The sequence below is a fragment of the Salvia splendens genome, chromosome 15 (genome assembly GCF_004379255.2).
Source record: "Salvia splendens isolate huo1 chromosome 15, SspV2, whole genome shotgun sequence".
In the NCBI taxonomy this organism is placed as follows: domain Eukaryota; kingdom Viridiplantae; phylum Streptophyta; class Magnoliopsida; order Lamiales; family Lamiaceae; genus Salvia; species Salvia splendens.
Genome location: NC_056046.1, coordinates 10,913,892 through 10,928,841, shown reverse-complemented (window position 1 = coordinate 10,928,841; position 14,950 = coordinate 10,913,892). Strand labels below are relative to the sequence as shown.

General features: G+C 34.8%; 1 protein-coding gene across 1 annotated transcript; it reads right to left on the bottom strand.

The window, feature by feature from the left end:
• Window positions 1-660: 660 nt before the first annotated feature.
• Window positions 661-4,157, bottom strand: LOC121767252 (putative receptor-like protein kinase At4g00960). Its single transcript, XM_042163481.1, has 6 exons — window positions 3,939-4,157; window positions 3,720-3,856; window positions 3,351-3,561; window positions 1,770-2,004; window positions 1,530-1,680; window positions 661-1,375 (listed from the first exon to the last, which is right to left on the bottom strand). The coding sequence occupies exons 1-6, from the start codon at window positions 4,000-4,002 to the stop codon at window positions 983-985; spliced, it is 1,191 nt and encodes a 396-aa protein (XP_042019415.1). The 5' UTR covers window positions 4,003-4,157; the 3' UTR covers window positions 661-982.
• Between the last annotated feature and the right edge of the window lie 10,793 nt (window positions 4,158-14,950).

Below are 14,950 nucleotides of genomic sequence, written 5' to 3'. Positions count from 1 at the left end.
TAAAGTTCGTGATATTTTTTGTCAAGTTTAAAGTTAGTTGGAAAAACCCAATTTTTTGAAAGTTACATGATATTATGGGTCAGTATCCCCCTTTTAAATTACTCCTAAAATAATAACCCCTCCTTCCATATTAGTGGAGTCATTTTGTCATTTTGATAAGTTTCATAATAGTAGAGTCATTTTCTTTTCTAGCAAAAGTTAACACATTTGCTCTCTTACTTTATTCTCTCTTCATGTCTCTGCCTTTTTTACTTACTTAACCCACTTAACACAATTTTTCTTAAATTGCATGCAGAAAAGACACATCTCCACTACTATGAAACAGAGATAGTGCTATATCAGTATAAGAAAGAAATACTCCCTCCGTTTCCTCATAAGAGTATATAGTTGAGTAATTTTTTCATTTTAAAAAATTCTTCATAATTGAGTCATTTCCATATAATAACTTACTCTCTTTTTTACTTTACTCCATCTTACTTTATTCTCTCTACTTTATTCTCTCTACTTTTTTCTCTCTTACTTTTTTATCTAGTATATTTATTTAACACACTCAATATCCTTTTTTAAGCTCTATGCCGAAAAATTCCACCTCGGCTACGAGAGAACAGAGAGAGTAATAAAGATAAATATGAGCCAATTTCAACATTTCCAGCAAATAGATGCCACGACAAAACATATCATCTCTATTTTCTGCTCTATTCTTTTCGGTTTTTTGAGTGAATCGTCAAAACTCAAAACACATCATCTCTCAAGTACTGGAAGTTGCGCAGTTACACTGATACTACCATATTGCATGGGTATATAACAATCCAAAATAATAAATATGTAAAAATACCAATCATCTCTCTCTCTCTCTCTCTGCACCAGCAGAACGTCAGTTAGGCTTTGAGCCGGAAGGGTGAGAAGATAAATTATCTTCCCTCAAAAATTTACGCAAAAGAAACTAATGCAAACTAATTTATGTACGAAAGAATGTTACAATCTAATCTTGAATAGGACGCTTTCCATGCCGATGTAAACGCGTATTTGCAATGCTCGATGAAGTCGCAGTTGATGAGGCGCTTCGTGTCTGTGTGGAGCCAAAGGATCTTGAACTCGACCCGTCAGAGTTCCCGGTGACTGATGAGGCGGTTCCTGTACGGTATCGCCTGAATCTTGACCCAGGTACTCCCGGTTTACCCGGTTCTTCAAGATGTCTTGGCTTTCTTGACAGCAGCACCACTATACGGTCCATATCTGGCCGTGCTTGGGAATCAGACTGGACACAGAGCAACCCGATTTGAACGAGGATCGGTATCTGTTCCATATCTGCTGATGACACCAATACTGGATCCATGATCTCGAAGCTCCTTTGCTTTCTATGAAGCTTATACGCCTGCTCACAATGATATCAGAATGGTTAATTTTGAGATTGTTTGATCATTAGGATGCACGATGCAGTGACATAATTTCCCTCGCTTTCTTTCTCAAAAGCTAGCACATATAAGGATCCCTGCTACTACAACGAATACCAAATTTTAAGTTCTTACCCATTCAAGCAGGCTATCGGAATCAGGATCACGGGAAAAAGTGGAGTTTTTCTCTCCACTGATTAGCTCAAGAACCACAACCCCAAAGCTGAAAACGTCTGCTTTTTTAGAGAGGCTGCCATGCAAGAGATACTCTGGCGCCATGTAACCACTGCAATCAAATAAATGCATCCATATTTGTTCACTAACACCACTCGAATAGCCATGCAGCAACAAGAGTAATTTTAAGAATAACCATACTTGGTACCAGCTACACGGGTATGAACATGTGTTTGATTTTCTGGGAAAAGGCGAGCCATGCCAAAGTCGGCAATCTTGGGAACCCATTTCTCATCTAGTAGGATATTGCTGCCTTTAATGTCTCGGTGAATGATTGTACAATGAGCTTGTTCGTGAAGATAGAGCAGGCCCTTCGCAACACCAATTATCACATCATGCCTTCGGTTCCAGTCTAGTAATGCTTTTTTGTCAGACTCTAGAGAAGAAGAACCAGATAATGTGATGTCAATTTCACTCTCTTGTCTAGCTAAATGCCACAAATTATTAAACTACAGTTAAATATGACATGCCATACTGAGATTCTCCAGGGGATACCAAATTTGGAAATTTTGACCTTATATTGACTTATAGAACAGAGATTAGAGATGTTTTGAAAACTAGCATAACATGTAACGTTGAATATTAGCCTTAACAACAGGTCGAGCATTAACCAAACCATATGATTCGAATTCTCCCATGACTGGTCAAGTGTTCTTTAATCTACATTTAAATGCAAAGTGAGCAATATTGTGAGAGATTTTTTTGCCTCCCCAAGTTACAAAATTCATTAATTAATCTTCTGAGAAACCTAATATTGCAGGTGCATCAGAACTTCTTTTCCACTCTCTTCTCATTCTTGCTTACCCCATGAGAATAAATAGTTGTCATTTTTAGCATGACAGGTAGAGAATTGTTTTAATTTGCATGGAAATTAATTAGGCTTACCTACCTCATACGTCTATCATAAGTAGAACGAACTTCAATCTTGTTTACCAATTTCATATTTGCTTGGGGTAGTTGTAATAGAATTAAAAATTTATACTCTCGTAGCTTTTATAGACAAATAAATTATTTTCTCAATTTCAAAATCTAGATTCTCCTTCATGCTTATAATTCTGACTTCAGTGGATACGAAACTGGCTGAAATGTTGGTCATTCTAAGATCTATGTAGTGTGTACAAATCTGTCACTAGAAAGCACAGTAGTGGTCACTATATGCTGTTTCCACCTCACCCAAAATTTAATTTTGTTTTTCAAGAATATGTAGCTATCTCATAAATAAAAACAACTTATTCTCCCTAGTTGCAATTGCAGATAACTAAAATGTAATATCAGTCACTCTCCAAAGTTTATCCATGAAACACGATACGAGCTAAAGAACCAGTTACATTGCAAAATTTAAGTTCACTGCACATCAATGGTTGCATTCCTAAATGCGCATTTGGCAACAATATGATGAAGCCTTACACATATCATACTCAAAGTTACAATAAAGATGCAACCATAACAACTGCTTTTAACTTCAAGTGGGACTTGAATATTGGAGATTCAAATTGAAGTCTCTCTATCCATGACAGCAAACTCAAACTACTATATAATCACAACTTACATCTCAATCATTTATAATTTTTTTAACAGAGACAATTTATCCATAATAACCAATAATATTTCGCATGCGTTTGTATCCCGAACCAGTAAGCTAAAGAAAGGCAAAAAAACATAAACCGTGATAACCTTCATTCATCACCAAAACATGAAGCTTCAGAAAAACAAGATACTTACTGAAAAGATATTTATCAAGGCTCTGATTCGCAACATATTCGTAAACAAGCAACTTTTCTTCACCGCGAATCGAATATCCCAACAAATTCACAACATTCTTGTGCTGCACACGTGACAACAGCTTTGCCTCATTCAGAAACTCCTTATTCCCCTGAGCAGATCTCTGTGACAGCCTCTTCACAGCTACTTCTCTCCCATCACTCAATTTCCCCTAATTAAATCAAGCGAACCCCACACAACCCTAAAAACATTAAACATTTATTCAACCATAAATACTCCTAAAATCAAATCACAGTTCCCCTCCACCTCAATTCATTATACAGATAATCTAAAATAAAATATTGAAGATTTTAATAGCAGCATTTGCACCTGATAAACTGGGCCAAAACCCCCTTCTCCAAGCTTATGAGAGGAATGGAAATTCTTAGTTGCTGCAACAAGGACTTCGAAGTGAAAGTTTTTCTGCTCTCGCTCTGCAATTCTCCCTAACTCGTCTTCGTCTTGATCTTTAATCACATTTCAAATCAAAAAAATATTCAACAAAGCTCATCAACCTCAGTCTAAAAAAACAACGGAAAAATATCTTACCTCTATTGGAGGTGGATGTGAAGGGTTTGAGGAGGTTCTGGAGGAAGTATTTGGATTTTCTCATCTCAATCTCATTTTCATGAAGAAAATTGGAGACGAGGTTGAGAAATTTTGTGGGTTTAAATCAAGTTTTTGCGATTTTGAGAAGAAGAAGCGTATTGACTGGATATTGACTTTAATGCCGGTTGAACCTCACACGCAAACCAGAGGCATAATAGATGTTTGCTTTCAAATTTTGTTGCAATAAATTAACTTCAAATGTGTAAATATGTCAATTGTAGAAAATCTCTTCAATTTTAAATTCACTGCTGTCTCATTCAGTATGTATACAAAACATTTTATTACTTCTATATAAACTATGTCAAAGTATTCTATTTTATTATGCCGTTAGACAAATCATATATAAACTTTATACAATTATATGACACAAAATTGTAGTATAGGATTTACTAAATAATTTCTAAATTGCAGAGAATTAGGAATACGGTTTGCTAAATCGAAAAGATGAAAGTTTTGCTCCTTTTTTAGATATATTGATTAAAGTCGCACAAAAGGAGAATGCACACAAATATGGTGTATCAATTTGTTCACATTGAATAGAGTCACACAGTTAAATGTCAGAATATAGATTTGACGGCTGCATATATGGAGTATATAATATACCTACCTATGAAATTGTCCACGCGCAGAAAATTCAACTGTTGGAAAACTCAACACGTTGCGTTTCTTGGGATTTCATAAAGTTGCAGTAATGTTTAATAATTTATGTGCATAATTAAAGGCTTAACACATTGGTGAAAATCTGAAATCTTCGCATGACATTTTTTTCCAAATTATAATATTTTCAATATTGTTTACGGAGTCTTCATTTTCCCCCATCTAATCTTGATCTGTTTTTAACTTTTTATTTTATTTGGGAGTAGGTAATCTTCTTTACCATTTCTTATCAGGCATAATCAAAGTATAAACCACATAATACAATTTAGGGTAAATTGCCTAAAAAGTCACAAACTTTGGGGAAAATTTCCGTTAAAAACTTATCCCCATGACTCGGCAAAATTTATGGCTTAACCATAAACTCAGGTAATATAACCTCTTTTTGGCTGATTTCGAAAGCTCAACCCCAATTCAATCGACGGAAAACGTAATCGACAAGAGTGAAATCGTCGACAAATGGTTTAGGGATGAAATCGGTGACATGTAAAAGAAGATTCAATAAAAAAAAAGCATAAAACGACGTCGTTTTGTGCCCAGTAAAAATTTTGCCAAGTCACGCCTCCGTCATGCCACGTGGGATAAGTTTTTAACGGAAATATGTCGTCGGGTCGGTAGTTTGGGAAATTTGCACGATCCAATAAAGTTCGTGACTTTAGGCGCAACTTTTATAATTTGGGGAAAAACCAAAGTTTCCCCAAAGTTTGTGACTTTTTAGGCAATTTACCCCACAATTTATACACAGTTAATGAAAAATCATACGTATTTCATAGTTTGAACATTAAATAGTTTGTACGACAGAGTAACATTGAACCGAAACTAATTTAATGTGAAACTGAAGAATTTTCAATGAAGATACAACGTCATGATTATTTCAAATTTTCAATCTTCACATAAAACTTTGTTCTTCGACATAAATTCGAAAATAATCTCTGTAGTTTTCAAAAATAAAATCTGTCTAGTAGCTCGATCAACTTGGCTAATAGTAATCTCTATGAGAGTGATATTTCTTTTCAATTTCACAATAGTTAGTGCTTGAAATTAACATGAATTCATTTCAAATCATATGTTTTATAGCAGTAGTAATATTATATCATACTACATGGATAATAATATACAAAGCTCATAAAACTTAATAGTAATATCAAATATGTAGTACCAGAAGACTCCATAATTTTTATGAACTATTTCAACCAGATTAAGGACACATCGTCATCAATTAATAAATATCATAACTGCGCACTATACTATAATGTCTATCAAAATGTACGTTGAAGTATTATTTTATTAGTTGTTGATAATTTTATCTCAACTATTTTTTAACACAAAATTGTTTAATTTATTTCTAGTCGATTTATAATTTATATAGGCATATGATATATAACAATTAAAATTCCTACTGTAGCACATTGTATAATGCCCACCAATTAGGATCTCCTTGTCATATGATCTTTCTGCAACCATTTTAGTAATGGTTAAAAAGTCAGTGTGTAATGTGTATTGCAATGTTTTGCTAATGGAGTAGTATTATTTAGAGGTAACATTAGTCAAACTTAAATATAAAAAGGAAAAACTATCTATGAAGATAAAATTATGAAAAAGTCTCAGTGTGTAATGTGTATTGCATTTTGCTAATATTATTTACAGATAACACCCTATTTTAGTCAAACTTAAATATGCTCACAATTTATTACTCCATAAAACAAATAGTATATTCAAAAACAGTATCATCATTCTATTAAGTATTAGTAACATTTTCTACTCATTTTCCTTCACATAAAACCCGTGTAAGTCTTACTTGGACTATAAATGAATGACAGAGAGAATAAATTCGTGTAACAGTACGTGTAGATCACACATATACAAGAATTTGCAATTTTATGAAATTTATGTAAATCATGTAACAAGTGGTTTACTGTTTAAAAAAATTGATAATTTCACGAAATTTGTGTAAATCTAGAAAATGTAATCATATTTGCTTATCATTAGTAAAGGCAAATAGAGTCAACCTGTCTTTAGTATAGTGGAATACTTATTTTTTTCTTTGTCGTGGGAACCTTAAACTTCGACCTTCTTTTATGCTTTTGGCTTATTTTAATATTGTGGGATCATAAACACCTGCTTGAATATGTATTTATTTATATAATATATTAATGGAATACTAATATAAAACCAAGTTTGGACTGAGATATAGGACTTGGCATCACCGGGGACGTGAATCAAGTTTTCCTTTTTTTCAAATGTTGTTTTATTAAAGCACAATTATGCTATTTATAATTATGGTGTCGATAAAATGTGAGAAATGAGTACAAAATTTATTATTGAGATAGGACACATATATATCGTTGTGTCAACGACGGTGCTCTAACGTCACTTGCCACTTGCCAGCTATTACAGTGAGAATGAATAAATTGAATGAAAATCGAGAGAAAATCATACCTAAACGGTGTGTTCCACAAATAAATGCAATGTTTGTTTTCATACCTCTATATTCCCTCGTCTCTAAAAACAATTTTTTTTTGAAATGACCCAAATTTTAATGCAAAATTGATAAAGAAAGAGAGATAGAAAGAAAAATATGTTAGTAATTGAAAACAAGTCTCACTTTATTAAAGAGAAAAAAAAATTCTTAATTAAAAAATTTTAATTTTAGGAATGGATAAAAAAAGAGTTTTTATTTTTAGACAATAAATACACTTGCGTATCCTGTAATTAATTAAATATGCAAATCTTTGGTTATATAAACACAAGGAAATAAGGAATGGTTTTGCATGGTCACACTCGCACATGTTGTGCGTCACTGTCCTCATATCACAAACTTAAACAATAATAAGTTACAAGCCGAAAAAACGGTATCTGTTGAAATATAATACTACTATAATATACTCCTTCCGTCGGTATAGGTTGAAATATAATACTACTATAATATATTCCTTCCGTCCCATAATAGATGTCACATTTTACTTTTTAGTTTGTCCACCAAAGATGTCACATTTCATTTTTTGGAAAAAACTCTCACTCACATTAATATAAATATATTATTTTCTCTCTCCACCTAACACACAAAACAACATAACCTCAAATCCCGTATCAATCTCTAAGTGTGTCATCTATTATGGGACGGAGGGAGTAATATATTGGATATAAAATTAAGTTAAAAAAAAATCTCCAAAACCACTATTGAATACTTTGGGTATAAAAGGTTTTTTCAGTATTACGGTATATCGTATCGTATTTTGGTATATCGTAAAAGTGCAGTATACCGCAATAACGGTAAGATAACGATATCAAAATTAACCATACCGAAAATTCGGATATGATATTTTTTGTACGGTATTCGGTACCAAGCCATCCCTAGTATATACCACATACATGGTACATATACTTAATTTGTTGTATATACAGTATATTTTTAAATTATTAAATTTAGTGAAATATAAATATAATTACATATAAAATATATTAATATATTTTTGAAATTATAAATATAAATAATATTTGAAAGTTCAAATACTCTATTTTCATTGATGTTGAAAGTCCGATATACCGTAAAAATATGGTATACCGAAAACGAGGTACGATATCGGTATTGAAATTTATTATACCGAAAATAAGGTATACCGAAAATTTTGGTAAGGTAAAGGTGTGGTTTTTTCTCATACCGAATTTTTGGTATGATATACAATAATATGGTGGCTTCGATAAGATATACTATTCCGACCACCCCTATTCCCGGGTGGTTTGAGCATTGATGATGCTCAACAAGCATGACGAAATCTAATTCTTAGTCTTCTTTATGGTTATGGAGTAGTACTATTTTTTTTATAACATCTTAAGAAATAAAAAACCAAATTTCTTCTTGTTGGAGCATAACCTTCTTCCATTGTTTTTAACTTGTAGAGCATATTTAACTAACGTTTGATTTGACGGAGATATTTTAAAGGAGACGATTTAGAAGGAACATTTTGAAAGGTTTATAAGGATATCCACTATAAGGCGGACACGCCCAATAGCCCCGCCCCAGTATTTGTTCATAGCCCCAATTTTGTTGTCCACAGCCTCAAAATTCTATTTCTGCCACTATAGTGGACACCTCCAATAGCCCACAAATTTTGTAATTAAAATAATCACAGTGTAAATAAATAGAAAACGAGGTAACTAGGGCCGAATATTCGTTGTATTGCAAACCGGTAAAAATTATAAAACGAATATTCGGTGCATTTTTAGAGAGTGGTTGTGTAGATAGTGAGTGTATGAATTTTGTGAAAATGGTGAAAAATAGGTGGTGGGGAGTGGTATTTATAGAGGTAAATAAAAAAAAAATTCGAAATTGAATCCGCCGCGCCGGTTGTCCGCCCCCTATGGGCGCCGCGCCTATAAGCGCGGCTAATTCTCCCCAGCCGCGGGCTCGCTCCAACCCCACCTATCCCGCGTCCGCCACCCCTACCGCCCCCAAATGTTGCCCGCCCGCCCTCCGGACAACTTCCCCACTATAGCCGCCCGCCCTCCGCCCCAACCCGTGGCTATAGCCGCGGGCTCCCCATAGTGGACACTCTAATGATTTACACTGAATTTAAAGATAATTACATAGATTCAGTAAAAACAAAAGTAAACCTTTTCTGTAATCTTTAATTTGAAAGTTTGAAATTTTCTGATATATTATTAATTTTTATTTAAAATTAATTAAAAATCATGAACTGATTTGAAATTAGAAATACCTAAAATATTCAATTAATTAATTGACATAATTATAATTAAATATTTTAAATTAACTGATTGACATAATAATTAAAGTAAACAAATTTTAATTAATAATACAATCAATATTTTGAAAATTACATTAAGTTTTGCATAATAAGTTAATAACCAAGAACATAATAATTGAAACTTATTTTTATCATTACAATTCAAAATTTTAATAATTATAATAAATTTCTTTATAAATTATTAATTGATAGCATATCAATAATAATAACAACAACAATAAACAATATTATTTTTATAATTATAATTATTTATATCATGAGAGATATTAGTTTTTAAAATCATAAACTTTGCACCAATTTTAAATTACCATATAATTTAAAATTAGTGCCAAATATAACAAAGTTTAAGAAATGTGTTTTTCCCTACCAAATCCAAATCGTATTCAAAATTTACGGCATATAGTTGTCCAGCGTGGGTAGTTACAAAAATTATGTGGCCACTGATAAAATGATTGTGAAACAACGTTGTTTCATTTCATATTTTTAATTTGAAATACGATTGTTGGCGATTTCAAATTATTGAAAATGGACTCGTTATTTGGCAAAAACGCATTCTCAAATTATTGAAAAGGGACTCGTTATTTGGCAAAAACGCATTCTCAATTGTACTTTGATCGTTTATTTTACTAGGTCTTTATATAATTTTTTCGTTTTAGTAAGTCCTTGTACTTTTATATTCGATATATTTCAATCCTTATTTGACGGAACCGTTAACTTTTCCGTTATAAAATAACACATCATAGGTTAATTATTTAAATATATTTCACCTAATATCCTAGTTGGAAAATATCAACATAACATAAATATAAAAAAAAAGATAAAAAAAAAACAAAAAAAAAACTAAAGAATTCCAATCCGTTAAAAGAAATTTATTGTTTGATTATTTGAAGTTCGAATATTCATTTATATTTGGTTCCAATGATATACTCCCTCCGTCCAAGAATAGAAGTCCCGTTTACTTTTTTACACTTGTTTTATAAAAATGATAATAAATAGTTAAATTGAAGAAATGATAATGTAAGAGAGAGAATAATGTAGACAAGAGGAGACGAATAATAAAATAATTACAATTATTATTTTTTTTAATATGATTCATAATCTAAATAATATTTTATAATTATCTCAACAAAGTATTAGTTAATAACATAAAATAAGTAACACTTATTAATAAACTATAATAATAAAAGACTTACTATTATAATTATAGTGTTCATTATTAAGTACTACTACTATTCTATTCTTGATTTGAGAAAAGAATACCTTAGAAAAGCCATGCCCGAGAATCATAATCATGTAAAGTTGCACTACTTTTCTTATTTTCACGATTTTAATTACTTCATGTCTTATTTCACAAATGAATCTGCAGGCAATCGTCCGATTCGGCCTCTTCAAAGAGGTGAGTATGTTGGTGCCGAAACCTGCGGTGGATGCCTTGCTGCAAGTATCGATTTTGGGGGAAATCCAAATTTTTGGGGATACATATGTCTTTTTGTTATCCAATTCTCTCAAAACTGGGCATCCCACAATTGAATACCACGGCTTTTTCAAGTGTTAATTCTTGCTTATATCATATGAATAGTGCGGGTTCCAGCCTATAATCTTGGCCTCGACAGAAATAATTCTCATTGACTGAACACAAGCTTTTGCATATATTTGGACCAAAACTGAATATATCTAACAAAGTGAATACAAAGGTATACCGTATATTAGAGGTGCCCACGGTTCGGTTACGGTTCGGAACCGTCGGTTCCGGTTTTGGAAATTGTCGAACAGGAACCGAACCGCGAGGGTGTTTTGCGGTTACGGTTACGGTTCCGGTTTCAAAACCGCCGGTTTCAGTTTCGGTTCCGAACTGATGGGTTTTCGGGGGTTTTTTACGGTTTTTCACGGTTTCAAACCGTCAGTTTTTTGCGGTTCCGGCTTGGTTTCACGGTTTTCCGGCGGTTTTTTTGCGGTTTCGGTTCAAAAATTTTTGAACATGAACCGAACCACGGTTCAAAAATCGACGGTTTCGGTTCGGGTAAATTCTCACGGTTTCGGTTCAGAACCGTAACCGCCGGTTACGGTTTCGGTTTTAAACGTCAGTTCGGTAAACCTTGGGCAGGTCTACCGTATATGAGACCAATGCTTGACCCATAAAAGTTTCACTTTCACCAATCTTGCAATCCTTCATTTGGCAGCGGATAAATAATTAGAAATAAAGTGTATCGTCGGGGAGTATATATAGATTTGAAACTAATTAACTAAAATAAAATATTTGAAAACCCTAACCCTAAAAATAACGGGTATTATCGGGTTTAACGGATATACCCGCGCGAGTAGCGGGTAAACCCATACCCACAAAAATTTGAAGCAAACTACCCGATCCCGCCCCGTTTCCCATTGTCGCCGGGTAGCGGGTCGGGTTGAGGGTTTCCCGATACCCGCTACCCATTTTGACACCCCTAGTTAGGCTTGCCATACGGTACGAACAGTTTTCGTCAAAAAGGCGCTCTCTCTTTTAATATTTGGACAGTTTCTTGCTTTTATTACTATCCATTCCACAAAAGATGTCACTGTTGTGGTATAACACGAGATTTTAGAAGATTTTGGTTTGTGTGTTGAGCAGAGAGAAAAAATATATATATGATTTTATACCTATGAGTACATTTTGATTATATTATACTCCCTACTGTTCATAAGAATATGTACTTATTCATTTTTAGTCTGTTCTATAAGAATATATACTTTTTAATTTTAAAAACTCTTTCTCTCTAATGAGGTGAGACCTACTTTAACAATCATACACTAAAATTCATGTCTAATAAAAAATGCATATTTTTATAAGACTAATAGAGTAATTGGGTATAAAATATTTTTATAAATTTTTTAAGTATATTTTTTTCTCTATGTAATGTGTTAACGTGTACTAGTAAACACCCCAATGTATGAGCAATTGCCAATTATAAATAACTCGCAATAAATGTTATAATGAAAATTCTAAAATATTTTCTTATTACCTTTAATAAAAACAAGTCTGAATAAAAAAAATTAGATACTCTCTCCATCAGTGAAATGTTGTCCAATTTTGCCCTTTCGATCCTTTCGCAAAATATTGTCCACTTTGTTTTTTTTCTTTCCATTTTTGGTAAATGGACCACACTTTTCACTAACTCGTTACACTAACATTCTATTATAAAATCAATATATAAATGTGGGACCTACATTCAACTAACTTATACCATTCACTTTTCTTCACATTTCTTAAAACTCATGCCGAGTCAAACATGAACAACATTTTGGTGGAAGGAAGGAGTATAAAATATTTTTGCTTTAAAATCAAACTGTAAATAAACAAAATAATCTTGTGTATATATAAATTAAAAAATGTATAAAAGATAATGGATGAAGTCCACAAGAAAAAATGTTGGAGAAATATTAAAATGGTAAATAGTCCACGATAAAATATTGGAGTACTAGCTAGTATTACGTAATATGCAGCAGCAGAGTGTTACTCCATCACTCCTGCACTACTCGCAACTTTCCTTTTGGGCACGGAGATTAAGGAATGAGTGATAGACAAAGTCAACAATTACGGCTGTAGGTATAAATTGTTACTAAAAATGGAAAGAGTGCAAATAACTTGGGACGCCCAGAAAGAAAATAAGTGCAAGTAGTGCGGGACGGATGGAGTATTATACTAGTGTGGGCCCCATAAAGCCAATATAATTGCAAAAGCAGGCACATATACAAAAAGTAAACCAAAAAGTTGCTCAGTAAGACCATCCACAATAAGAATAGTTCAGTAATAGCCCAGCCATAGTCTAGCCACTGCCACATCATCAGCACTAAAAATCCTCCTGCCACATCATCAAAACAAGCAAATAGCCCAACAATAGCCCAGCCACATACTATCCACATCACTATTAACAAATATATACAAAATGAAATAATTAACAATCACACAATATACGGAATTAAATTTACGACACAAAAACAAGAAAATTCACTAATATTAATAAAATTTAAAAAGTACATTAATTAAAAAAATTACATAATTAAAAAAAACTAACGGCGGTCAATCCTCCGCGCCCATAACTCTTCAATTAAATCCTTTTGGAGTCGAATATGAGCCGTCGTTTGGCGCATGTCGGCATGTGCTTGTAGGAGGTCGGCTTCATCGTGAGGTACCCCACTCCGTACGTTGGGGGTGGCCACGCCGTGGCTTGGACCGGCTTCATTATCGTCGTTGACCCAATTGGTCAGTTCACCACCTTCATCTTCGACAGTCATGTTGTGCATGATAATACATGCGTACATTATATCAGCAATGCATTGGACATTCCACAAACGCGTTGGACCCTTAATTGCCGCCCATCGAGACTGGAGCACACCAAATGCGCGTTCCACGTCCTTGCGCGCCGACTCCTGCCGTGCCGCAAAGTAGGCCTTCTTCTCATCTCCTGGGCATCGGATCGTCTTCACAAAGACGAGCCACCTAGGGTATATCTCATCCGCCAAGTAGTAGCCCATATCATGTTGGTTGCCGTTGGCGACAAAACTGATGGCCGGACCGACGCCCTGGCACTGCTCGTTGAAAAGTGGCGACGAGTTGAGGACGTTGAGGTCGTTGTTCGAACCAGCTATCCCAAAATACGCGTGCCAAATCCAAAGCCGGTAATCAGCTACGGCCTCCAGGATCATCGTGGGATTCTTTCCCTTGTAGCCGGACGTGTAGAACCCCTTCCAGGCTGCGGGACAGTTTTTCCACTCCCAATGCATACAATCTATGCTGCCTAACATACCCGGGAACCCATGCTGACTCCCGTGCATCCGCAACAGATCTTGGCAGTCTTCGGGGGTAGGCGTTCGGAGATACTGATCACCGAATACTTCTATCACTCCCAGACAGAAATTCTTCAGACATTGCAGGGCAGTCGTCTCACCGATGTGGAGATACTCGTCCCACATGTCTGTCGCGCCTCCGTAGGCCAACTGCCGGATTGCCGCAGTGCACTTTTGAATAGGTGTGTGGCCGGGTCTGCCAGCCGCATCGTGCCTGAAGCGGAAATACAGATATCGAGACTCCAATGCGTTGACAATACGCATAAACAGGTCCCTGCTCATCCTAAAACGACGCCTGAAAAGGTTGGCGTTGAACCGAGGCTCCTGTGCGAAGTAGTCTTCGTATAGGCGCTGATGTGCAGCTACGTGATCCCGATCAATCACACTGCGGCGGTGGACCACTGGGGGAGGTCGAGGTATCGCCGGCTGCAAGGCCCTTTCCATCCATTGGTTTATCGCGTTGGTCGTATAGGCGTCCAACGCTTCGGCCATTCGACGTTCGTACTCCTCAGCATCCCCTCCGCTACCACCACTACCACCACCAGCGTTACTCATTTCGCGTTGTTGCTCTTGTACAGAAATTAAGATAGAGAGAGTACTCGTTAATACAAGTGGTGCGAATGAAAATGACGAGCAAAGCGCGTATATATAGTGTTTCGGAAAAAAAAAAAATTTAATTTCGCACTAGGCGGTGCGCTGGGCGATCCG